General features: G+C 53.0%; 1 protein-coding gene across 10 annotated transcripts in view; it reads right to left on the bottom strand.

Moving 5' to 3' along the window:
- The window catches only part of LOC114106912 (glycogenin-2), a 32285-nt gene extending 9301 nt beyond the window's left edge, over positions 1 to 22984 (bottom strand). For 5 of the 10 annotated variants that reach the window (XM_071606418.1, XM_071606422.1, XM_071606423.1 and 2 more), the window contains exons 1-8: positions 22791 to 22984; positions 17434 to 17517; positions 11305 to 11446; positions 8061 to 8235; positions 6179 to 6341; positions 4688 to 4814; positions 2290 to 2512; positions 1330 to 1524 (exon numbers count right to left, since the gene is read on the bottom strand). In XM_071606418.1, coding sequence (XP_071462519.1) covers positions 1330 to 1524; positions 2290 to 2512; positions 4688 to 4814; positions 6179 to 6341; positions 8061 to 8235; positions 11305 to 11446; positions 17434 to 17440 — 1032 coding nt within the window. In that variant the 5' untranslated portion in view covers positions 17441 to 17517; positions 22791 to 22984. Of the gene's footprint in view, positions 1 to 1329; positions 1525 to 2289; positions 2513 to 4687; positions 4815 to 6178; positions 6342 to 8060; positions 8236 to 11304; positions 11447 to 17433; positions 17518 to 17651; positions 17881 to 18436; positions 18495 to 18523; positions 18671 to 22790 lie in introns of those variants that run through there. The other 5 variants (XM_071606425.1, XM_071606420.1, XM_071606419.1 and 2 more) reach the window with 5 other exon arrangements.
- Positions 22985 to 26548: the final 3564 nt, after the last annotated feature.

Genomic DNA, 26548 nt, shown 5'->3' with positions numbered 1-26548 from the left:
CACAGGCGCCGTGGTACGAAGGTGTTCCCCAAAAGTTCATGCTTGACAGACAGATGTAACCCCCAGAACTATGGGTTAATGGTGTTGGAGGTGGCGTTTGGAGAGGTCATTGGGGCTACGTGAACTGATGAGGGTAGGACCACCCCCCCAAAGTGGCTTCAGGAGAACAGGGGAGACAGACCCGAGCTCGGTTGCTTTCTCTGTCTCCCCACGGGACATCTCTGCCATGAGTTCGAGAAACCTCTTTTCTTTATCAGTTTCCCCGCTCCACAGCATTTTGTTATAGCAACGTCAAATGGGCCAAGGCCAGAGTCAATGTGCCCAACCACTATTCACAGAGGCCAGGGCGGCCGAGGGGGACAGGAAGTTGAAAGGTGAAAGATGGATTTACACCCAGCACTTTTGTCCCCATTCCTATTTGGACCATAGATTTCTCTCTGATTCTAGCGTGTCCCTCAAGTGTTCACACTCTAGAAGTTTGGTCCCCAGTGCGGTGACATTGAGAGGTGGCACATCGGATCATGGGACCCACTGAAGAGCCCCCAAAAATCCTGACCTGTCTGGACCTCTCTCCTTTATCCATCCCTCGGTCTCAGGTAGTTTATGAGAGCAATGATAAATAAACACACTGACTCATAATGGCTTTGACTTCCCAGCTTTGGACTCTAAAGGAGTGTGAAAGGGACCCGTTTTCGGTACGAATTCTGCTTGGAATTCTAAATTCTGTTCTTTTCCTAAGAAATATTGAATTTTCTTCACTATTTTTCATGCGGGGAGGGATAGTACTGGTGATGGAGCCCAGGAATTTTCCACCACTAAGCTGAACCCCCAGCCCTTTTTACTTTTTTTTTAAATTTTAAGACAGGATCTCACTAAGTAGCTGAGGCTGGCCTCCAACATGCGATCCTCCCGCCTCAGCCTCCCACATTGCCAGGATTGGTAGGTTGAACGTAAGCAATGAATTTTCTACTTGTATTATTTTTACTTCATGATGAGTTCAGCAGGACCTGAGCCCATGGTCAGCAGGGGCTCCCTCCTGAGCCGGGTCTCTGGGGCTTTTCTGAAATCGGAGCAGGTGGAAGGCTGGGGGGGGGGGGGGCAGCTCCCAAGATGGAGTCAGCTGTTGATTCTGGGAATTGGCTGATTCTACATTTTCCCTCCTATAAGGACCTTTAGGATGAGGCGGGTCCCCTGGGATAATCCACAACCCTCTCTGCAACCCCAACATCCTTGACTCCATCCCATCTGCAAAACCCCCTTTGTTCGTACAAGGTTGTGCGGGTCAGGGCGTGGGCGCCTCTGGGCAGAGTGTGGGAGGCGGGTACTCACATCTTCCCATCCTTCAGGGGACGTCGGGGTCTCAGCCACCGTGGTGGACGTGTTCTCCAGAGCAGACCGCAGGTGGCCCGATCCTGGTGCAGAATTTGCACACGGCACCTCAGAAGGGGCAGGTGAGTTTGCACACGGCTCTGCAGCACTGGGGGCTGAATTTGCACGCATCACCTCGAGGCCATCTGAGCAAACCTGTGCGCACACACACACACACACACACACACAGGACACATTTTTACTAGTCCGCTCTGCTCTGGTCTCCCCGGTCATCCTGCCCCGTGGGTGTGCAAGAGCTGCCCATCAAATGGAAGGATTTGTGCAACTGGATTCCCAAGAACCTGTAAATAACCCACCAGTGTTCTGTGTGGCTGCCACTCACCCACAAGGTGGCCCGAGAACCAATAAACTCCTTCCTATTTGCTCCTGTCAAAAGCCTTCAAAGGTTCCCGAGAAGTAGCATCTGGAACCACTGATTTCTTTTTTTCAAGCAAAAATTAAAGTTGACCTCCAGCCAGACGCGGTGGCCCACGCCTGTGATCCCAGTGGCTCGGGAGGCTGAGGCAGGAGGATCGCGAGTTCAAAGCCAGCCTCAGCCAGAGCGAGGCCCTAAGCAACTCAGGGAGACCCTGTCTCTAAATAAAATGCAAAATAGGGCTGGGGAGGGGGTGTAAATACCTGTCTGATTGTTTTGGGAGTAAGAAAGAGGGGGGGAAATGGACCTGTGTACTGGTTCCGTGCAGATGCAGCTATTTGAAGAATATTCTATTTTGCATCCGCGGTTGGAAGGGAACCGCGGATATGGAGCATCCGCGGATACGGAGCATCCGCGGATACGGAGCATCCGCGGATACGGAGCATCCTCGTGTTTAGACATAATGGGGAGCAGCCAGGGGAGCTGTGGGTCTTGGAGGGGACAGGCTGGTCCTCAGCCGAACTTGCAGAGGAGCGTCCACTCACGCGGAGCCCCGCAGGTCCCTGTCTCTCCTGCGCACAGGCGGTTGGGTACAGAGGCCGTGCGCCCTCCTGGAACAGCCTCCACCAGAGATTCAGGAAGGTCACGTGCTGCCGGGGGCCGGACCCTGCGCCCTGCTCCGAGACGGAGCCAGTCTGCGGGTCGTACGTGCAGTTCCAGGGCTTAGTGGACCCCAGAAAGTGCACCACCTTCGCGCTGGAGCCGAACCTGAGAAGGAGAAAGGACAGATTCCGATTTTCCACCAGGAAAGGACACCAGAGGGCGCCCGAGCACGACGGTGGAGGTCCTCACCAAGAGCCACCTGGAGGGGAACCGTCTGACCCGCTACCACTGTTGACAGGGACCTTAGTAGGGCAATGATTGACAGTTACTTTGGGTAAAGGGAATAACATTTTGGGGGGATTTTTTTCTGTGTGTGTGTGGTGCCGGGGATGGAACCCAGGGCCTCTACATTCGAGGTTAAGTGCTCCACCCCTGAGCCCCGTCCCCAGCCCTATTTTGCATTTTATTTAGAGACAGGGTCTCCCTGAGTTGCTTAGGGCCTCGCTCTGGCTGAGGCTGGCTTTGAACTCGCCATCCTCCTGCCTCAGCCTCCCGAGCTGCTGGGTTCCCAGGTGTGTGCGCCACCGCGCCGGCCCCCTAAAGATCATTCAAAAAATCCACATGTGCAGTTTTTAGAAAAAGCATCCCTGCCCTGAAATGCTTTGCATCAACAGTGTTCTGGATCTCAGATGTTATCAGGTCTTGGAAACAGCATAGGTGCATAATGAGATATCCTGAGCTGGGCTGGGTGGCACATGCCCGTCGACCCTGCAAGCTGGGGAGGCTGAGGCTGAGGGAGGATCTCAAGTTGGAGGCCAGCCTCAGCAGCTTCATGAGGTCCTCGACAATTTGGCGAGACCCTGTCTTAACATAAAATATCAAAACGAGGCTGGGGATGTGGCTCAGTGGTTAAGCACCCCTGGGTTCCATCCCTGACACCCAAAATAATAAATAAATAAATAAATAATGAAAACGTCATAAGATGTCTTGGGTATGTGTCACGTCTCATCATGAAATTAATTTGCTTCACCTGTACCTTACACGCACAGCCTGAAGGTCATTTTCCACGGTATTTGGAGCACACCTGCGCTCTGCCCGGGACCCACACACAATATGACATGTGGGTACAGATCTTGGGTTCTGCAGTGTGTCAGATTTGGGGTTTTCTGACAAAGGACGCTCGGCTGGTAATTCATTCTCTATGAACCGAGAGACCTGTGTCGTCTCCCTTGAGGTCTTCCTCCCAACTGGAAGGAGACTGCAAGGTGATTTGCGGCTGCTGGTTTTCCACGGTCGGGGATGGTACCCAGGCTGGTCCAGCACCCCACCTCTGAGCTGCACCCCGCGTCCACACATCAGTCCTATATACAGGAACGCTGGGGCAGCTTCAATGACCTCATCCTTCAAAGGATGGGACGAGAAAATAAAATAAAGAGCTTTCGTGGCAGATAACACAAGCTGCAAACCAAACGCCTCTCAAAATAAAAGAAAAAGGATCAAAGATTCTGAAATCTCCCCTTCTGAACCTTTTTCCGGTGCCATTCATTATCACTCCCCAAGTGCTTTTTGGACACTTTTTTTTAAAAAAAATTAACTCCCCATGAAATTTTAACACCAAAGTCGCATGGTCTGAGATTCACACACATTATTTTTTTAAAAAAAATATATTAACAACAAAAAAAGACTATTTGCCGTCCCCAGAACCAATTTCTGCCTCCCTGGAAGCAGCAGGACCCCTGCTGGGTAATGCATACTCTGGAGTTATTCATCTCCTGGATCATTATCACATTTTGATTTCATTTTAACGTCTCCTCTAGCAGCAGAGCTCCAAATTTTGGGGTCCCAGGACCCCAGGGAAGAAAAAAAAAAATCACTGAAGACCCAAAGAGGTACAACCCCATGGAATTCATCTTCTCTACTTTACCATCATAAAATCTAAGACTGAAAAATTAAGGAATACCGTCATCCATTCCTTAAAAGCAACCCACTATACATAAATTTCATAATTATTTTTTTTAACAAAAAGGAAATCCCTGTATTCAAAACAAACACATTTCTGGGTGCCGTGGTGCACAGACCTGGAATATGAGTGACTCAGGAGGCTGAGGCAGGAGGATCGCAAGTCAGAGGCCAGCCTTATCAACTTACTGAGGTCCTGTCTCAAAATAAAACTTTTTAAAAAAGCCTGGGGGTATAGCTCAGGAGTATGGCACTTGCCTGGCATACGGGGACAGGGTAATCTATTTCCCTTTCCTCTACGAACAGCTGATATCTAATCTGGGAGATAAAAACAACCAAGTGGCTACGGCCAGTTGGGGTTCAAGATGGCGGAGGGCTTACTGTTGGAAGGCTGGACTGTAGGTGTAGGCTGCGTTGCTGGTCAGGTTGTAGATGAAAGGCAAATGCTTATGGATGTCCGCCGTCGGCCAGTCACTGAAGAAACTGTTGAGCAAGCCTTGATCTGCGCCTGGGCCACCCGCCAACACAAACAGAGGTCAGTAGAGTTGGGTGCAGTTCTCAGGTTGGCCCGAGGTATGAGAAGGACCTAAGGTCTACACTGGCCTTGAGAGGTCCTCTCTGCCAGCTACAGTGTTCCTGCTCTTCTTGACAGTGATCGGCTACCCATACCATTACTAAAAATCAGGGTGTGTTCCCTACAAGATCTGCATCCATTGCCCCCCAAAATTAATAATAAAACTATATACAACCTCCAGCGTCCTCCACTCACCCCCAGTGAATTCCATCTGGTAGTTAAAATGGCTTCCCCATTGTTATGTTAGGACCGTGCAGACTCTTGGAAATGGGCTACATGAATTTTGCATGAGATTTTGGGGGACCTGGGGGGACAATGACATGGTATACATATGAGGTATGTCCCAAAAGCTCATGTGTGAGACAAGACAAGAAGGTTCAGAGGTGAAATGATTAGAAGAGGTGTAACCTAATAGTGGATTAATCCACTTGGATGGACTCACTGGGTGTAGACTCATAGTGGATTAATCCACTTGGATGGACTCACTGGGTGTAGACTCATAGTGGATTAATCCACTTGGATGGACTCACTGGGTGGTGGCTGCAGCAGGTGGGGGGTGGCTGCAGGAGGGGGTCCCTGGGCTGTGCCTTTGGGGTCTCTGTCCTGTCCCTGGTGAGCAGAGCTCTCTCTGCTCCCTGGTGCCCTGTCCTGAGCTGCTCTCCTCCTCCAGGCCCTGCCGCCATCTTGTTCTGCCTCCCCTTGGGCCAGAGCCATGGAGTCGGCCAGCCACGGACTGGATCTCGGACACCAGGAGCCCAAATCAACTTTTCCTCCTCTAACTGTTCTTATGAGGTCTTTTGATCACAGTGATGAAAAAAAATCTGATGATAACCATTTCCCCCCCCTAATTCCCTCTCAGGGATCACCCTGAGCCCCTTTTTCCAAACTGGTCTTATTGAAAGTCAGCCACGTTCACTGTTTTTCTTCCAATGTCCACCTCCAAGTTACACGTGCAGAAGACAGTGTTTGCAACCAAGACCGTGCACCCTGCAAAGCGGACAACATCGGTTATTTGGTCCTTCGGAGGAAGGTTGGAACGCCTGTTGTATACGATCGGCATTGCCAAGGTGCTCTCTCTACCTGGGAGGGAGTTTTCCAAAGGTTCTCCTGGCTGCTGCACATTGACATAATAGCTTCTTGATGTCTCCCTGTCACCCTGCCTGGCTCACTTCTCAATGTGCACCTTTGTCTCCAGGCTGCAGCTCGTGGATGCGAGAGACACGTTGAGCTGGGTATAAAACCGGACTCCGGCAACGGGTCCTCTCTGCCCTGCCGACTTCCAGGCTGCCCTCACTCACCGTCAAAGCTGCCGTGCTCCGTGGCATGCTGCAGCAGGAGCTGGTGGGTCTCCAGGGAAGGCTGGAAGACAAACACCCCGCTATTGAAGCAGTCGGGCCATCCCGGATCCGGGGCCGCGGAGAGTTCTTCCCTGTCAAACAGCTCGTCGATGTTGTGCAGAACCTGGCGAGGCAAAGCCACACATCTGTCGCCTCCATTGGGCAACCGAAAAATTCCACAGGGGCCTAGAGTGAGCCCAATGCACCTCTGGTGCCCGGAAACCTTAGACCAATTTTTTTTTTTTTTTTTTTTTTTTTTTTGTGAGATTCTTAAAACTTTTAAGGTGAAATGAGAAACGTTGGTGAGAAAGACTCCTCTCCAGTTTACCTGCAGTTGTTGAGTCTGCACTGGGTCTGGAACGATTTTCTCACGGATCTTAAGATTCTAGAGTGAGGAGGATCATCCTTACTTACATCAGCAAGTGTGCAAAATGGAACTGGGATCCCAGGAAGGGACATGGAGACCATCCATATCAAGCAGATACTGGGTGAATTCGGTCGCGGAGTGGAAATGATCTCCCCAGCCTCAATGCCAGCCTCTGGGATACGCCATCTTGAGCCAGCACCCATTCTTGGGGGTTCTAGAACTTTCTTTTATTTTTGCAAAACTCTTAGCTTGCCTCCTGTGTCCTGGAGCCCATTCAAAAACCGCTTAGGATTTGTTTCCGTTCCACGAAACTCAGAGCGAGACCAAAATGCACTTAGTACCTTTAGGCTACCCAACAGCCCAGTTCAGCAACACACTGTGCCCTTGAGAACTTGACCCCTAATTGCAACTCCGTCTAACACGTACTGGTTTCTAAATCATGCCATTTGGCAGGGGGCGACCGTGTTTTGGAAGACAGGGTGCTTCACTACCTCTTCCTAAAGAGGTGCTTTTGCTTAACCAAAACTGACTCGCGGTAGACCAACTCCGTCTTGCGTTCCAAATCCCCAGTGGCCATTTTGAAAATGCCCATCCCATGATAGTTCTAAGGTACTACCCCCCAAATGACATCGGGGGATGCCACCATTTGCAATTTCGGGGATAGCGCGCTGTCCAATCCGGAATCTACAATTCAATACACAGCCGAGACAAAAATATTTTTCCACTTATGCTCTTTTGAGCAGATGAGATAATGTGGCTGGAACGGTTTGGATCTGGAATGTTCTCCACAGGCTCCTGTGTTAAAGGCTTGGTCTCCGAAGCAGCAATGTCCAGAGCTGGGGATTTGGGAAGTGATTGGATCGTGAGGGTTCTGAGCTCATCAATGGATTAATCCATTGATGGCTACCTAGATGAAAGGGTTATTGGGAGGTGGTCTAGGCTGTAGGAGGTGGGACCTCGTTGAGGGGAGTAGACCGTGGAATGGTACATCATATCTCTGGCCCTTTTCTATTTCTTTCTCAGCTCCCCTGAGCCAATCAGCTTTCCTCTACCACTCCCTTCCGCCATGATGTTCTGCCTCAACTCAGGCCCAGAGCAATGGTGCCAGCTAACCATGGACCGAGACCTCTGAAACCATCAGCCAACATAGACCCTTCGTCCTCTAGGTTGATTCTCTCCGGTATTTTTGTCATGGCAATGGAAAGCCAACACCATGGTTCTCGAACACTCTTCGAGAAAGGATCAGTCTTCAAATCCTTCCTGTCCTCACCAGGGTCTAGCCTACTGCCCCTATGTTATTGGGTGGTTTGGGCAAATTGAATCTCCATGGTGCAGACAGAAGCGCTCACCACCTCTTGAGAACTGACCCGCAAGAGCTGCCATGCCGTTTAGGAACAGGGTCATATTATGACGTTAGAGGCATCAAAGCCTCCTCATCAAGCCGAGAAGTTGGACCTCTCCACTCCCTGCACTCACCAGGGTGTCGGCATCCAAGAAGACGCACTTGCTGTAGTGAGTGAGGGTCCAGCAGTGGAGCTTCGTGAGGGTGACCCCCAGCTCAGGTCTCTTCAGAAATGCCAGGTGGATGTAGTCTTCGCTGTCCATCAGATTGACTTCAGTGACCTCATCGAACACCCGTGAGAGGACATCCCTGATAAAGACATGGGTCAGCAGAGGACCATTAGCCCAGGACAACGCTGTCCTGCCAGAAGATACCCTGGAGCTGCTCCCAAACACGGAACAAAGCTCCAATTCCCACCACGCCCACTGAAGACTCAGCATTTGGGGTTGTCTTCCATGGCTGTCTCTCAACTGGGCACACTTTGCACTCCTTCTGGAAATGACCCCAGATGGGAAAAGCATACAGATTGAAGGGAACTGTTCTAGATAGACTGACTCAGGTCATCTCTTAGAAAGGTAGCTCCCTTCATAAAATGTGTGGGCAGGGAGGTGTGAACGCCAAAGTGATGGGAACCCACAGATGTCCACTGCAATCTCCCGTCAGTTTTTGCTTTACGTGTTCAAAACCCACATTGTTAGTTGCATACAAGTTTGAAGCTCAGATCTTGAAATATTATATTTTTTATCAAAATAAACTTATCCCTGGTCCATTATGATTATTCTTTTTTTTAGATTTGGCTGACACTCTACTTCACAGTGACCTGGAACATGTTATGATGATAATTTTTTTTTTTTTTTTAATTTGAGCAAGCGCTAGAAAATGGATAAAAGTATGAGAACAGGACACCAAGACCCGACGAGGAAAAGATTCCAATTTCCAGAGCAGAAACAATTTGGTCAGCAAAATAACATACACAAAGCATTAAAATAAATGTTTCTGGGTCTCTATTCAAAAGTTTTTGCAATGGACAACCAGGGAAGAGGGAGGAGGATGATCTTGGGAAAGAATTCCACATAATAAATACAGAATGAATGAGGAACAGAGAAAATCTACGGTAAGCAAACAGCACCATAATAATTCTTGCAAGCCAGACTCACTGACGGATGCTTAGATACGTGCGTGAATGTTTGAGGAGAAACACTTGGTTGCATAAACCTCGTATGTCTGTCCCAGGATATTTATTCTCCATAAAGGGAAAAATCATAACTTGATAACGGAGAATGCCAACTATGCCTACTTCATTTATTCTTTGTCAATGTTTCTGAAGGGGACAGACAGACCTGGGTGCTGGGACACGAGGTCCAGGGGACAGTTCTATCAGTGACCCCCGGTGCTGACCCCACAGCTTCCTTCCCAGAAGCCCTGGACCTGCAGCCCTGCCTGGCCTCCCGGCACAGGCTCCGCCACCTTCCTCACACACCACCTGTGACCTGCAGGGGACATGCAGGCAGGAAATCATGTCCCTGAGAGGAGCCAGGTGACCCTGAAGGGGGGACTTCTGTGACCTTGATGCAGACCTGGTCCCGGGACTCAGGGAGACGAGGATCCTTCCTCCAACCATAAATCGCACTGTGGCCTGTGACCTCAAACCCTGCTGTGCGGCTCTGCCCATCTCCTAGAAGTGGAATATGTTTCGTGCATACAGTCAGGAAGAACTCAGGTTGTGCCTTTGCAGACAGGCTTGCACCACAATGCCTGGGAGAGGGGTGGTCTCCTGGCCTCACACCCCTGGTGGTTTGTGGTCAGGAGCCACTCGCTGTCTTCTGCCCCCTTAACCAGTGCATGAAAATTCAACCCGGTCTGCGACGTCCTACCTTACCCACGGTTTCTGTGCTGTCCTCTCTAAATATTTAAAAGACCATTTGGAGTCAACATTAAGACGTATACACATGGCTAGGCACGGTGGTGCAAGCCTGTCGTCCCAGTGGCTCAGGAGGCTGAGGCAGGAGGATCACAAGTTGGAGGCCAGCCTCAACAACTTACAGAGGCCCTGTCTCAAATAAAAAATAAACAGGGCTGGGGATGTGGCTCAGGGGTTAAGCACCCCTGGGCTCAATGTTCAGTACCCCCCCCAAAAAAAAGAGAGAGAGAGACACATAAATATGAACAACACTGACCCCTGCTAAGGACATAGAAATCATGAGAATCACACAAGGGTTGTGGGATTGCATCAAAAATCCATAGATGGGCATCATTCAAGGGATGGAGGGACAGGGAGCAGATCACACAGGGTCCCCTCCCCAGAGACCCGGGTGCACTGACTTCTCATGCATGGTCATTTTGCCCAGATCTGACATCTCCTGTATGAATGCGAAAGTTAAATGGACCCAGGGCCAATGTCCACTGTGACCAAATGTATTTTCTTCCCTTGATCTCTTTCTGTTTGGACGCTGACAGACTTATTGGATCAAGAGGAAATACAACCTCGGCACCCATTCATTGGGAGGACCTTCAAGAGAATGGGTCACAGCCAAGAGGGTCCAAATCTGATCATGTTGCTGGGCATCCAGCTCAGAGATCCACCCAAGGAGGCCACCATTTTAAAAGACATTGGCCAACCTCGGGAGGCAAAGACCTCAAAGACTAAAGCAAAGACTGATACGGTGTGACTATTTGAGAGGGATGGAGACGTGCTCATCTCACACACGCACGCCCGCTACTCTGTCTTTGCTTAGTGATTTATAAGAGTTCTTTACATATGAAGGATGGTAGCCAAACTCTGCATTCTCCCACTTTGCATATCGATCTCTTTCTCCATCCAGCTACGATCTACCATCTAAATATCTTAAGGACGTGTACCTACCTACCTATCATCTGTCTCTCATCCATCAATTCTACGTGGTTGTCACAACCTGGGTGGGGTTGTTCCTGGTTTCAATGACCTGCCATCAACCATGATCCCAAGCTATTCGGCGGAAAATTCCAGAAAGAAACAATTGGCTGAGGCCCAGAGCAATGGAGCCACCAACCACGGACTAAGACCTGCTGAAACCAGGAGCCAACATAATAAACCTTTCGTCCAACATAATAAACCTGGATTTTCTCAGGTATTTTGCTACAGCAATGCAAACTGACTAACACTGTGGTTCTCGACCACTCCTTAGGAAAGGACCAGACTTCCAATCCTGCCTCCGCCTCAGGAGGACCCCCCTGAGTTCTAGGTGGTTCCGATGGACTGAAAAATCCACATTGGAGACAGAAATGCTCATCGGCTCCTGGGAACCAACCTGCAAGTGGGGATTGAGAGTATGTCCTGGGTCCCCTTGGACATGGTGACCTTTACTGCATCGGGGTGCATGCGGAGTCCCCAGCTCTTACCTGAGCAGGCTGGACACCTGAGGGGTGATCAACACCACCAGCTTCCTCGTCGTCTTGTGATTCCTCAAGGACAGGCCCAACACCAGGGCCCCCTGGCAGTAAATATCGTTGGTGGCCAGCGTGACGAAGGCTTGTGTGGTCACTGGGGGTAGGACAAGGACATGAGGGTTACTCTCCTGAGAGATTCCCTAAGACACTGGTTCAGAAGTAGGGCTTTAAGGTGATGAGGGATCATGAAGCTCTGACCTCATGGGTGGATTAATCCACTTGACGGATTTTGTCGTGTGGGCATCACACAATCTACTTACACCGACGAAATGGCTACGGTGTCCACACCACAAAAATCCCCTAATAACACACTTCTGAGAACACCTGGATAAAGTCCACACAACTATATTCTGAAGTCTATCAAGCGTCCCATGGATCAAAAGGATTAATCCATTTGGGGCTGGATGGATGATGGGAGGTGGGACCTAGTTAAAGGAAACTAGTTAGTAGGTGTGTGCCCTGGGCTGACCTTTTCCCCAGCCCCTTCCCTTCCCTTCCCTCCCCCTCTCTCTTCTTCCTGATTGACAGGACCTTCCCACCTCCATTCCCTTCCGCCATGTTTTTTTTCTCCCTTGGAGCCAGTTGACCATGGAGTTTACCTTTGAAGCCATGAGCCCAAGAGGATCCATTTAGCTCCTCTCAGGTCACTTAGTCACATCAGGGAAAAGCTGATAGAGACACCTTGTCTGGTGGGACCCGAGGTCCAGGGGACAGTTCTATCAATGGCCCCCGGTGCTGACCCCACAGCCTCCTTCCCAGAAGCCCTGCACCTGCAGCCCTGCCTGGCCTCCGGGCACAGTCTCCGCCACCTTCCTCACACACCTCCTGTGACCTGCAGGGGACATGCAGGCGGGAAGTCATGTCCCTGAGAGGGGCCAGGTGACCCTGACGCAGACCAGGTCCCGGGACCCAGGGGGACGAGGATCCTTCCTCCAACCCTAAAATCTGCAAGAACAGGTTCCACTGAGAACCAGGCAGCAGGGGCCAGGGTGACCCAGAGTGGCCATGGCCGTGGGGACTGGAGAGTGGGATGTCACCCTGCTGTCCGTCAAAGTCAGGAGGGGGACCTGGGCGGGGCTCTCTGGAGACTCCCTGGGACCCCAATAAAACTGGAGGGCAGGAGGGGCACGCTGTCTCTGTCCTCTCTGAGAGGTCCCCTCTGTCCCTAGAGAGTGTCACCTTGCCACATTGGCCCGCTACCAGCATTGATCTGGATATTTCCAAAGCACTGGGTTGTCCACGATGGAGCGAAGCCATCTGACGAGATGCTCGGGGGATTCTCCCAAGGAAACAGGGAAGATGAAAGGGTCTGGGTTTCCCCTCCAGCACCCCTGAGACTTTACGGGGGAAAAAACCCTAAAAGGGCTTCCCACAAAGCCAGGTGGTCACCCCAAGCCACCAGCAAGGAAAGAGACCAGCAGCCCACGTGGCTCGCACAGGTCTGTGGCTGAAAGAGCCCGGAGGAGGTTAGGACAGCAGGTGGCTTGAGCTCTGGTGGGAAGGGACCAAAGGACCCAACCGATGGACAGCCAGAGACCAGGTGTCCCCTGCAGGATGGTCACAGATGGGATCCTCAGAATCCAACACCCCCCCCCATCCCCAGGAGAAAACTCAAAGTGGAATCGACTCTAAAGAAAAGGGAAGGTCCCCGAGAGAAAGTCACCCCCACGTGGAAGAGGGAGCCCCTAATCCCTCATGCACAACGTCACCCCTCAAATTCAGACCCACCGATAAGCCCCGCCCACGGGCAGGACTGACGTGGACAGTTGCTCAGCTAACACACCCGGACGCAGAGCTGATGGGGACAGAAAGGTGCACGAGAACTTGAATCCCAAACAGGGCAGGAAGGGATGGGGGAAGGAAGGAGGGTTCCCAGAGGACCGGACGTCCCACGCGAGAGACATCCAAGGAACAAATTGGGCACACGCCTGTCATCTTAGCAGCTCAGGAGGCTAAGGAAGGAGGATGGCAAGTTGGAGGCCAGCCTCAACAACTTAGCAACCTCGCAAGACCCTGTCTCAAAATAAAATGCAAAAAAGGGCTGGGGACGTGGCTCACCCGTCCAGTGTCCCCAAGTTCAATCTCTGGGATATGAACAAGACTTTTGATCTTCCTCGGCACCGGCCTTGAAATCCTGAGTCACACGTTCTTTAACTTAAAATCCTAAACCCAGACCTTAAAGAGCCAGGCTTCTCCAAATTTCCCTCCTGTGGGACGGAGCCACTGCATGACCCAGGTCCCGCACAGAAAGGGTTGGTTTCATCTTCGAATATTTTTTTGCCAAAAGATGGGCGCGGCTCGTCCGATTAAAAAGGCGATGATCGTAAAATGAAATGGGCGCAAGGTTTAAAATGCAATGACTGTCATCTCGGGTTGGAAAATAGGGGACTTTGAAATTGAATCCCACTATGGGATGATACTCAGTTCATTTGAAAACCCATGTTTTCGGAAGCATACGTCTTCGTGTTTGTTTTCAATCACAGGCTGCACCTTGAAAGACTTAAACCCGGGCACCGTGGTGCACGCCTGTCATCCCAGCAGCTCTGGAGGCTGAGGCAGGAGGATTGCAAGTTAGAGGCCAGCCTCTGCAACTTATCGAGGCCCTGAGCAACTCAGGGAGACCCTGTCTCTAAATAAAATGCAAAATAGGGCTGGGGAGGGGGCTCAGGGGTCGAGGGCCCCTGAGTTCAATCCCTGGTACCCAAAAGAAATACACAAAAAGTTGGCGTTGATGTCCCTCTGATGCCCACCCCTTAGGCTGAGAGGAGGAAGATCCCTCCCAAAGTCCATGCTGCTAGACACACAGGGGACACAGACCCAAAGGAGGAGCCCCGTGGAGACGGAGGCAGAGACTGCAGTGAGGGGCCAGCCCAGGGCCACCTGGAGCCCAGGAGCTGGACAGGCAGGAGGAGCCCCCTGGAGCCCTGGAGGGAGCTGGACACCATGGTAAGAGGCAGGTCCTGTCCACAGCTGGACCCCAGCACCTGGGAGTGGGACCTGGTGTGGGAACAGGGTCTCTGCAGAGGTCGTCAGTGTAGGGCCCTGAGATGGGCTCCTCCTGGGTCAGGGGGCCCTCGTGCCATGGCCGTGTCCTCCCCAGAGACAGAGGAGGGGACACAGACTCAGAGGAGGAGCCCCGTGGAGACAGAGGCAGAGACTGCAGTGAGGGGCCACAATCTGTGTCCTTAGGTGCTGCAGTCCAACAGGGGACAGTAACCTGAGCCATGAACACTTTCAAAGCCACATGGACATTGATCCAGGAGGCGGCTAAGGGCTGAAAACCAGTAGAACTTACCGCAGCTCCCAACACCTGATTGGCAGACGCCAATCCAGAGACCCCCGTCCACCCAGGAACGCGGGGACACGCCGTGTGTCCGCCCCATCGTCCATTCCCACCCCAACTCCAAGACGGGTTTCAAAGCCCAGAGAAATCGGGGCCCCCCGTGCCTCACTGAGCCGAACGTCACCTGTAATTGCAAAGCCACAAAAGTCCCCAAAATAACTTTTCTCTCCAGCCTCCAACAGAAACTAGATTAAAAATAACCCGAGAGGGACGAGGCCACCCAAGGCAGACGAGTGTCCCAGCGAAGTAGACACGGGGATCGCAGGCTGGATGTGGGGTCCCACGAGAGACAGCTCTCCATGGAGCCCGGGGACGGGGTGGTGGGAAGCCGGTAAGAAGGGGACACCCAGAATTTGGCTTTGGCTTTAGTTGTTCCCCACCCCCCATCAGTGTGATCAAAGGAGCTGACAAGGAGAAGTTGATCTGGGCTCCTGGTGGCCGACTCCATGGCTCTGGCCCAAGGGGAGCAGAACAAGATGGCGGCAGGGCCTGGAGGAGGAGAGCAGCTCAGGACAGGGCACCAGGGAGCAGAGAGAGCTCTGCTCACCAGGGACAGGACAGAGACCCCAAAGGCACAGCCCAGGGACCCCCTCCTCCAGCCACCCCCCACCTGCTGCAGTCACCACCCAGGGAGTCCATCCAAGTGGATTAATCCACTATGAGTCTACACGTCTCACAACCCCATCATTTCACATCTGAACATTTCACACCTGGTCTCATGCATGAGCTTTAGGGGGACCCCTCGTATCCAAACCATAGCGTCTTTTCTCCCAAAGGTCCTTTAATTCCAGAGGGTTGCAAATAGCATTATGGACACCGTGTTCCAGCGAGGAGGAAGACGGGGTTGGGTGCCCTAACAGCAAGGGACAGGGAGGGCACGGGCGTCAGCTATCAAACCAGCAATTGATAGCTTCATACATTGGGTCTGTAGCTCCACAGGAGCACAGCAGGAAGGACCGCTGACCCTGGTGGATATTACACATTGAACCCCATCTCCCCAAAGTCCTCTGCCGCAGCCCTGGCCCCAGGACCTTGGGACGTGCCTGTGGGTGGAGACAGGTCTTTGCAGAGGGAATGGGGGTGCAGTGAGGTCCCAGGGTGGCCCTGACCCAGCAGGACTGGGGTCCTCGTAGAGGAGGAGATGAGGACACAGACGCACACAGAGGGACGCCCCGGGGGGACACAGGGAGAAGACGGCGGCTGCCAGCCCAGGGGAGAGAGAGGCCTCGGGAGGAGCCCGCCCTGCCCAGCCTGGACCTCGGACCTCCAGCCTCCAGCCTCCGGGACCAAGGGGCAATAAATGTCCTAGGACCCAAGATGGACGAAAGAACCACAGACCGGGCTTATGACTCATATTAACAGCACCCGCGAGTGGAAGAGCCCTCTGTCCGGCCTCCAACTGTCCCTCCGGACAAGAACATTCACCCGTGAAGGGAGCGCAGCCTCCCCCGGGCCCTTGGAGGCCATCTAAGCTGCAAAAGCAGCTCCACAGACTTGAATGCAGTTTGCTTTTAAGACATCGGGGTGACCAGCTTTGGGGGGCAGCACCCAGGAGCAGGCTCCAGGCCCCAGGTCAGCAAAGCAGAGTCACTCTTAAAAAATCAACTCGAGGCTCAGCCAAGAGTCTTCAACGGAGTCTGCCAAAAAGTGGTTATTTCTTGGCCTCCGCCCTGCATCCACCTTCCATCTCTCCCCCCCAAATAACACCACGGCCTTCTCCCGGGGCGTCTTCTCTGCTCAAAGGTGGTTTTTGATTCCTGCAAAGAGCTCAAAACCCCCAAAGCAGGTCCAGCAGGACATTCCGAGCCTGGTCAAGGAGTGTCCTGCGGTGGGCCGGCTGAATGCTGGCATTGTACACACCCCCAGCGGCCTCGGGGGGCGGGGGACATGTGGTGGCCACTCAGGAGAGCTCCACCGTGATTCTGGGAACAGAGGACCCTTTCTGTGGCTGCTGGGAACAGAGACTCCCAGTCCACCCCGAGAGAGAGAGACCCTGCAAAGCCCGGAGCTCGGAGAAACAGGATCGAGGTCTCTGGTCAACTGTCCCAATGTCCCCTGCCCAAGCTCAAGGGCAGGGAGACCCGGGGCCGAGCAGGCTGCAATCCCTGCAAGTTGGTCATCGAGCCCAGGCCTGCTGCCTGTTGGGGGAATCATTGGGACAAGAAAAAATAAATAAATCTGTCACCCCAGCAGAGGCTGAGTCAGGAGGATGGTGGATTCAAAGGCAGCCTCAGCCAAAGCCAGGCCCTGAGCAACTCAGGGAGACCCTGTCTCTAAATAAAATGCAAAATAGGGCTGGGGACGGGGCTCAGGGGTTAAGCACCGAGTTCGATCCCTGGTACCCCCCCAAAAAATTAAATAAAATAAATAAAACTCATGTTCTGACTCTGAACCGGCCTCCTGCATTATGGAGCCTCGATTTCTTCCCAACCCTCTCCCACGCAGTGAGACTCTCAGCTTACTATTACTCCTATGAACCCAGCTCTTCTGATCCTGTAGGTGACACTTTCACAGGAGGACAATTGTGACATCTGGAGGCCCCCCTCTGTCAGGCCATAAATCACCCCCTCCCACGGCTGCTGAGTCCCCCGCCCCCCCAGCTCCGGCCACATCAGAAGCGCTCCTCCCTCGGGCCCCAGAGACCTGGGCGCGGCAGCCAGTTGGGGACTCAGGTTGGGGGCAGTGGTCAGGGTCAACGGGGGGAGGGGGGTCTTCTGGAGCCAGCAGTGGCTACTCACCGGACATGTTGGGAGGCGCGGACGCTGCGGGCTCCCAGAAGAGCCTGAACCCTGGCGCAGTGGATGGATCCTCCTGGCTCAGGCCTGCGGAAGGAACCCTGGGTAGCAGCTCCGGCCACAGTCCCCAGACCCCAGGCCCCTGTCACCTGCGCCCACACCTCCCCAGCGCAGGGTCAGCCTCCACCCTCCACCTGGGCTCCCCACCTCCCCAAAGTCACCTGTGGCCCGGGTGGGTGCAGCCCACCCCGCGAACCTCAGCCCCTGTGCGTCCCAGGGCAGCCTCTGAACCCGGTGTGTCCAGGGCCCCACGCGGGTGTCCTCAGTCGCCTACCCGCGCCCCACACCTCCTTCCAGTGCCCGCATCCTCTGCCACCAAGGCGGACCGCGAACCGGGCTCCTGGTCCTCTCCCGCACCAACCCTGCGCCCTGAGCGCTGCACTCCCCAAGTCCTCCCACCTCGCCGGGCCTCTAGCCTCCCCCGAGCCTCCCGCGCAGGGCCTCCCGCTGCGGCGCCCCAGCACCCCCCCCCCCAGACCCTGCGCGCCATCCCTGCTCCCTCTATGTCCCCAGCGCCCGGCTCACCTCCTCCACGGGCGCCTCCCGCTGCCTCCCCAACCAGCCTCCCCTCTGCTGCCCCCAAGATGCCTGAACCCTGCAGCAGCCCTGGCCCTCCCCGGCCCGCCCAGGACCCTCGCCGCCTTCACCTCCCGCGGGCTCCTGGAGAGGCCGCGCCGCGCTCCCTCCACCCCTCCCGCGTCCCCTACGCTCTCTGGCGGCCTCCGTCCCCGGCCTCCGCTGCGCCCAGGCCACCTCCACGAACCACGCTCCTCTGCTCCCTCCACAGCTCCTGGGCGCTCGCCCCGCAGCCTGCGCCAGGGCCCGCGCCCCCTCCCCAGCCCTCTGCCCTCCCGCGCCCCCAGCTCCCGCCGCCCTCGGCAGCCTCCATCCCAGGCCTCCGCGGCTGCCCGGACTCCACGCCCCGCTCCCCCTGCAGTCCCCGCACCTCCGCGGCCCTCGGGCGGCCTGTGCCCCCGCGCCGCCCCGCAGCCCGCGCGGCACGATTGGCCTGTCGCAGGAAGCCCGGCCCCACCTCCGCGCCGCCACTCGTCTCGCCCAGCGGTGTCGCAGCCCCGGCCAGAGAGCCCTCGCGCCGCCTGTCGCCCAGCCTGGGCTGGCTGCCAAGAGACAGAAGAGGGGACCTGGCTGCGCTCCACTCCCGAGTGCCACCTCCCCTCCCCCGGGGGCCGCTCCCCGCCGCCGCAGCCAGCGGTTCCTGGCTCCCGGGTTTGGACATTTAACCTTTACTCAGCCAACCCCTAAGCAAATGTTTGCTGTGGCTTCCCCGGCGCGGGCCCCAGGCCAGCGGGCGGCTCGGCGGAGGCCAGGCTGGGAGGCCCCCTGCCCGGGAGGCGGGATTCCAGTCCCCATCTGATTGAATGCGCGCGGGAGAGAAGGGGAATAAATGAGCGAGCCCGGCTCAGCTGTTGGGTGCGTGGGTGGTTGAGCGCGTGCACACGTGGGAGGGTGGATGCCTGCGAGAGAGAGAGAGAGAGAGAGAGAGAGAGAGAGAGAGAGAGAGAGAGAGAGAGAGAAAGCGCATTCCTGAGCACACGTGAGGAGAATGGTGGAGGGAGCCCGGGACTCACCAGAGAGTAAACCCCGGCTGGGAAGGCGCCAATGATTGACAGCGTGAACGGATGCGTGCGTGAAAGACCCGCTACGCCAATGAGCGAAAGAGCTGCGTGCGTGCGTGGGGGAGCGAAGGGCCGATTGAGTTCGTGCGTGCAGGATGGAGTGAGCAGACTCACGCCTTGGTGCAGGAATAAATGCGGGCATGAGTGAATGGATACGGGGCGTGCATGCGTGGATGTGTGAATGAACCCACGCCGAGTAGGCCGCGTGCGTGCGCGAGCCAATGGAACGCAGGAACGACGCATGCGTGAGCCAACGGACTGCAAAGCGAGTGGGCGCGGGAGCAGTGAGTGTGTGGATGAGCGTGCAGATGAATGAGCCGAGCGTGTCAATCCGCGTGTTAACGCCGGCCGGCAGGATGAGCGAGTGCTCGGGAGCGTGCATGCACCAAGGAATGAACCGAATGCGTGAAGGAGCGGGAGGAGTGCGTGGGTGTCTGGGGGATGAGTGGGAGGATGATGAATGAATCCGGTCAGCACGTGCACGGACCTAAGCGGATGGGCTGGGGAATGAAGGAGGCCCTGGGAGAAGGCTGCATCAGCAGGTGGGCTGAGTGAGCCGGTGCAGGAGCGGAGAGTCGAAGGAAGAGTGAATGAGCAGGGGCCCCGATGAATGAATGCGTGCCTCAGCAGGTGAGTGGACCAAGGAATGAGCACGCGCGCATGAACAGATGAGTGGAGAGAATGGATGCGCAAGCAGATTCCGCTGAGTGACGGAATGACATGATGAATGAATGAGTGGGTGAGCGCATGAATGAGTGAGTGAGCGCTTGGATGAATGAGTAGCAAATGAATGAGCAAGTGAATGAATGAATGAGTGGGTGAATGAATGAATGAGCAAGTGAAGGAAGGAATGAGCAAGTGAAGGAAGGAATGAGCGCGTATGCGCATGAACAGATGAGTTGAAAGAATGGGTGCACAAGCAGATTCCGATGAACGAATGAGCGAATGAATGAATGCATGAACAGATGAGTTGATTGAAACAATGAATGAGCAGGGGCCTTGAATGAATGAACGTGTGCCTGATCAGGTGAGTCGAACGAATGAATGAGCACGTGCGCGCATGAACTGTTGTGCTAAATGAATCGTGTGAGCAGATTCCGCTGATGAATGAGCAGGGGAATGAATGAATGCGTGAGCAGGGGATTGAATGAATGAGTGAGCAAGTGAATGAATGAATTGAATAAGGGCGTGAATGAATGAATGAGGGCGTGAATGAATGAGTGAGCAAGTGAATGAATGAATGAGCGCGTGAATGAATGAATGAGCGCGTGAATGGATGAATGAGCAGTGAATGAATGAATGAGCGCGTGAATGGATGAATGAGCGTGTGAATGAATGAATGAGCCTGTGATTGAATGAATGAGCGTGTGAATGAACGAATGACCGCGTGAACGGATGAATGAGCAAGTGAATGAATGAATGAGCAAGTGAATGGATGAATGAGCAAGTGAATGAATGAATGAGCAAACGAACGAAGGAATGAGCATGTGTGCGCATGAACAGATGAGTTGAAAGAATGGGTACACGAGCAGATTCCGCTGAGTGACTGAATGAACAGTCAGGTTGAATGCGTGAGCCCCTATACATATGGACAGATGAGTAAAATGAATGGGTGCACGAGCCGATTCGGCTGAGCGAATAAGCGAATGAATGCATGAATGAACAGATGAGTTGAATGAAACAGTGAATGAGCAGGGGCCTTGAATGAATGAATGCGTGCCTGATCAGGTGAGTCGAACGAATGAATGAGCACGTGCGCGCATGAACTGTTGCGCTAAATGAATTGTGTGAGCAGATTCCGCTGATGAATGAGCAGGGGAATGAATGAATGCGTTAGCAGGGGAATGGATGAATGAGTAGGGGAACGAATGAGTGAGCAGGTGAATGAATGAATGAGTACGTGTGCACATGAACTGATGAGTTGTACCCAATGGGTACAGGAGCAGATTCCAATGAATGAATGAATGAATGAATGAATGAACAGGCAGGTGGAATGAATGCATGAGCACTACACACATGGACAGACTAGTGGAATTAATGGATGCACGAGCAGATCCTGCTGAGTGAATGAATGAGCAGATGAACAAATGAATGAGTGAACGGGTAGGTGAATGAATGAATGAGTGAGCAGGTGAGTTGAATGAATGAGCGCGTTTGTGCATGAACCGGTGAATTGAGTGAAAGCATGACCAGATTCCTCTGAGTGGATGAATGAATGAACAGGCAGGTGAATGAAGGCGTGAGCGCCTGCACATGTGGACAGACAAGCGGAATGAAGAGATGCACGAGCAGATCTGCGGAATGAATGAGTGCATGAGAGACTTCCGCGTGAGCAGATGAGCTGAATGCATGAATGGATGAGCAGATAACTTGAATGCATGAATGGATGGACGAGGTGAGTTGAATGAAGAACGACTGCACTGATGAGTGAAGGAGCAGGTGAGTCGAATGAATGAATGAATGAATGAGCACGCGGTTGCGTGAACAGATGGGTTGAAAGAATGCACGACCAGTTTCAGCTGAATGAATGAGTGAAGGAGCAGATGAATGAATGCCTGAAGGAGCAGCTAAGTTGACTAAGTAGATGGTGAGGGGAATGAATGAATCAGTGCCAGAATGAACAGGTGAATCAATGAATGAATCCATGAATGAGCGCATGCGCACCTGGACAAGTGATCCGAATGGGTGTTGGAGTAGGTTTCACTGAATGAATGAGCTGCTGAGTTGAATGAATGAATGGGTGGATGGATGGATAGATGTGCGCATGCGCACCTGGACAGGCGAGCTGGACGAATGGGCTCAGGAGCGGTTCCGCTGAAGGAATGCGGGCCTGAGCAGGCGGGTTGGAGGAAGTAGGAGTGAATGAGAAGGTGAGGGACGAGGTGGATGGACAGATGCAGGTGAGCATCCAGGTGAGCTGGGGGAAGGAGCAGGTGGCCTGTGGATGGGGGCGAGTAGAATACATAAAGGTGACTTCCCACCTGGCCCCCGTGGGGGTGCGGGATGCCCTCAGATGCAAACCAGCCTCCCCTGGGCCTTTTGCGTCCACCCCCACCCCCACCCAGCAGGTGGGAGCCCCTGCAGAGCCTGCAGCTGGGCTAGAGAAAGGATCCAGTGGCCCAGGAAGGGTCCCTTGAGTGACAGTGTATTTCAACCCGGGGTCACAAGACCCAAGAGGCTGGCCCTCCTGTAGGCCAGTGGGCCTGGCCGGCTCCAGGGACAGCGCATAGCCGGACCAAGCACCTTATTGCATCCAGTTGGGGGACAGGCAGAGACCCACGGGGCCAGGTGGCCCCTCACAATGTGTCCTTGAAGCCTCGGGTTACTGCGGGGACCGGGTTGATGGTTCAGGTGAAGGGCCCTTCGTGGGCGGGCCGAGGAGGGGTGCAGGTAGGTGTGGGCCTGAATCCTGTGCATGCACCCCGAGTGGAGCAGCCTCTCTGGGCTCCACACACCAGACACTAGGAACAGCGGCCCCTCCCCAACAGTCAGATCCAGAACCTTCTCCAGACATGGCCAATGGCCCTAGAGGTGACACTACACCAGCCACACTCCGGGCTGTGGGGAAACAGTGCCCAGAGGCTGGAGAGGCCTCTGGGTGGGAGGCCACCTGGCTGGATCCCTCTGCCAGGCCCGGGGGACACAGCCCGTCTCTCCACTCACCTCTGACCCCCCAGAGCTCCTTGGACTTTGTCTTCAGGTGTCTTTGCTGGGAACATGGAAGCTGGATGTGTCCATCTCACTCAAGGTCAGCCCGGGAGGGAAATGGAAGGCGGGAAACTGGACAGAGGTTGGAGGTGCTGGGTCTGCAACACAAGCTTCTGTCCATGTGCTGCCGTCCCCTGCCCCACAGTCACTCTTGGGTCCCACAGTCACTCTTGGGTTTCCTCTCCAAGCAGAGCAAAAGCCTCTTTCGAAATGACACTGTGCCCAGTCAGCAGGGGACAGGCAGCCCCCTCGCTCCCGGGTGAAAGGGCAGGTGCGCGTTTAGACCAGGGAGAGAGGGTTCCCAAGAGAAGGCGCTGGCCAACGGCCACACTGAGCGGGCGCTTTCCCAGGGAGCCCCTGGAGACATGTCCTCAAGATGTCCTCACCACGGAGAGGGTGACGTCACTGGAGAATCCAGGGGACCCTGATCTAACATCAAATGCAAGCTGAGAAGACAGATGACAAATTGAAAAGCCATTTTAAAAAAAGGGACAACCTATTTGATTGACACTATGAGTTTGCCACCCGGAAGAAAAGAAGAAAAAAAAGGAGAGGAAGTGTTTGTGACAAATATGCAAATTTCTGTGTGTCAGAGTCGCCACTTTGTATCAATCGTTCATATGTCGATAAAAGTTGTTCCTTAGCAATTGTTGATCTTTAAAATATTTTTTTCCTGGGGATTAAACCCCCTTGAGCCCCCTCCCCAGCCCTATTTTGCATTTTATTTAGAGACAGGGTCTCCCTGAGTTGCTTAGGGCCTCGCTTTGGCTGAGGCTGGCTTTGAACTCACGATCCTCCTGCCTCAGCCTCCACAGCCGCTGGGATGTCAGGTGCGGGCAATCACACCCTGAACTTTTTTTTTCTTGCTGTTTGCCTGGGCAAAATCGTGACCTGGATTGGTCTTCAGCATGTAAAAGGTTTATCTCTGCAAACAAGCAGAATACAGCGTGCTTTGACTACTGTTGGGGTATTTCGATGATAAAAACGTTTTTCAAAAAAGGAAGATCCAATTCTCCCTCTTTGGGATGTCGAATGCTCGACTGGGGGGCGGGGGTACCCGGTGTGTTCTCTGATTGACAAGCTCAGAAAGACCGCAGGCTGCCCATGAATGTGGGGAAAAGAGCGGTGGGAATGCAAATTAAATCTAGGCTGAAAAACCTCATCTCACGCGGGTCAGAATGGTGCTCGTCAAGAACATCTGTGATAATGGACGGCGGAGAGCGTGGGGGCAGAAAAGAACTCTTTACACGGTTGGTGGGGCTGTAAATTCCCACAACTACTACGCAACTCGGTAGGGGGGTTCCTCAAAAGGCCAGCTTCATCTATCCTGAAGCATGAAAGTCATCTCACGGCAATGATCCACGCACACCCTGGTTCAGAGCAGCACAGTTCACAGCAGCCAAACTACGGAGCCAGCCTGGGGATCCATCAGTGGATGAACGGATAAAGAAAATGTGATATATAATGGAATATTACTCAGCCACGAAGAATGACATTTGCAGGAAGAGGAGGAAAGGGAAGAAATGGGGCAGAACTGGGCTGTAATTTTAAGCAAATTATGTTATATGCGTAGCCCACAGTGAAACACGCTGTTCTGCTTAATTAATATACACCAGTAAAAAAAAAAAAAAAGTATTTTAATAATTTAAAATGATTCTTCAAGTATATGATCTTAATAATTTAGAAATGATTTTAAAATGTTATCATTTTAATAATTTTTATTGTGTTTAGTATCATGTTTTTAGAAATCTTTACACGATTTTTAGGATTTTATAAGAGTTTTAGGCTTCAAAAAACGGAGGCGACTTGCCATTGGCCAGACCGAGTCACATGGTCATGCCTGACTGCAAGGGATTCTGGGAAATGTAGTTCTTCTGTGAGCCCAGGAACCGGGCCCCATTGGTCAAGTTTAGCGGATTTAAAACTATTGGGAAGGAAAAACTGGGCCAAACAGCTTGGATTCTCCACTCTCCAGAGCCATAGTTTTCCTCTGCGGTTTTGATTTCATGGTGTAGAGTTTCCAGTCATTTCTAAGAAATTCCCAACGTGTTTATTTTTTTTTGGAATGGGGTAATTAAGACTCAGAGAGGTTGTGAAACTTATAAAAGTTTGCACAGCTTCAAGAAACCTCCTTGTCGTCCTCCTCCTCCTCTTCCTCCTCCCTCTCTGCTCCCTGGTGCCCTGTCCTGAGCTGCTCTCCTCCAGGCCCTTCCGCCGTTTTGTTCTGCCTCCCCTTGGGCCAGAGCCATGGAGTCGGCCAACCGTGGACAGAACGTCGGACACCATGAGCCTCAGATAAACTCTTCCTCCTCTAACAAGCTGTTTTTTTCACGTCTTTTGGTGACAGTGATGAAAAAGGTCACTCAAACCCCCCAATCCCGGATTGAGCCCCTGAAACAGTGAGTCGCAAAGAAATCCTTGTGATAAGTTGACTTACCTCGGGTGTTTTGTCACAGTAACGGAGATCTAACATATATCCCAATATCTTCACCCTCTTGTCCTGGGGCGGGGTTTGATCTTGTCACGGTCTGACCCTATTTTATATGTTCTTAAGTCCTTGATCCTCAACCCAGAAAGGGATTCATTAAAGTGAAACTTAACACAGGGCAACAGTCAAAGCCAAGAGTTTCCTTTTGTATTTATTTATTTGTCGATTGGAGAGTTGGAGGACATGCTGAGGTTCACACTCAGGGCCCGGAGCCTGCAAAGTGCCCGCCCTGTCCCTGGGCTACCCCCAGCGCCCACTCTTATGTGAAGGAATTAAAAGTGGTTTAGGACAGTCATGGAAATGGGCAGCTGTCCATCAAAAATGTTTAGATTCTACCTCAGTGTGCGGGTAGGAATCTCAGGGTGGTTGGTTTTTTTTTTTTTTTTGGTACCAGGGATTGAACTCAGGGGCTCTTGACCCCTGAGGCCCGTCCCCAGCCCTATTTTGTATTTTATTTAGAGACAGGGTCTCCCTGAGACTCTTGGGTGGCTCACGCCTGTCATCCCAGCTGTTGGGGAGGCTGAGGCAGGAGGATCGCGAGTTCAAAGTCAGCCTCCGCCAAAGGAGGCCCTAAGCAACTCAGGGAGACCCTGTCTCTCAATCAAATGCAAAATAGGGCTGGGGACGGGGCTCAGGGGTCGGGTGTCCCTGAGTTCAATCCCTGGTACCAAAAAAAGAAAAAATGAGGAACCTGATTCCGAGCCACCAGGATTGCAAGTTTTGTGTCCTTTTTCAAATCGAGGCTATTTCACTCATCTCTCTGGAGACCGGATGACAAGGTGAACCCAAAGTGTCAGTGTTGGGGACTTGGGGGGGGGGGGTCTTCTGTACGAGTTCCAGCCTGTCATTACTTCCAGAAACTTTGGTTCTGATATTTGGGTCAAAGTGTAAAAACTTACGTCATTACAAACCACTCCTGAATCAAACTGGATCCGAAGGCCATTTTTTTCCCCTGTCCCTCAAAGTGTCCCTAAAAATAGAGCAAATGGCTCAGACACTCTTTAGATGTTGAAGGATCTAGGAGGTTTCCCCTCCGTGAATAGACAAAGGTATAAACCAAAGGCGGAGGCTGAGGCAGGAGGATGGCAAGTTGGAGGCCAGCCTCCACCACTCAGTGAGGCCCTAAGCAACTTATCGAGACTCTGTCTCAAAATTTTAATTTTTTTTTTTTTTTTTTTTTTTTTGAAAAAAAAGGCTGGCAACAAAGCTCAGTGGTAAAGCACCC

The sequence above is a fragment of the Marmota flaviventris genome, chromosome X, assembly GCF_047511675.1.
Source record: "Marmota flaviventris isolate mMarFla1 chromosome X, mMarFla1.hap1, whole genome shotgun sequence".
Taxonomy (NCBI): domain Eukaryota; kingdom Metazoa; phylum Chordata; class Mammalia; order Rodentia; family Sciuridae; genus Marmota; species Marmota flaviventris.
The sequence above is the reverse complement of the archived record's forward strand: the minus strand, read 5'-3'. Positions and strand labels throughout refer to the sequence as shown.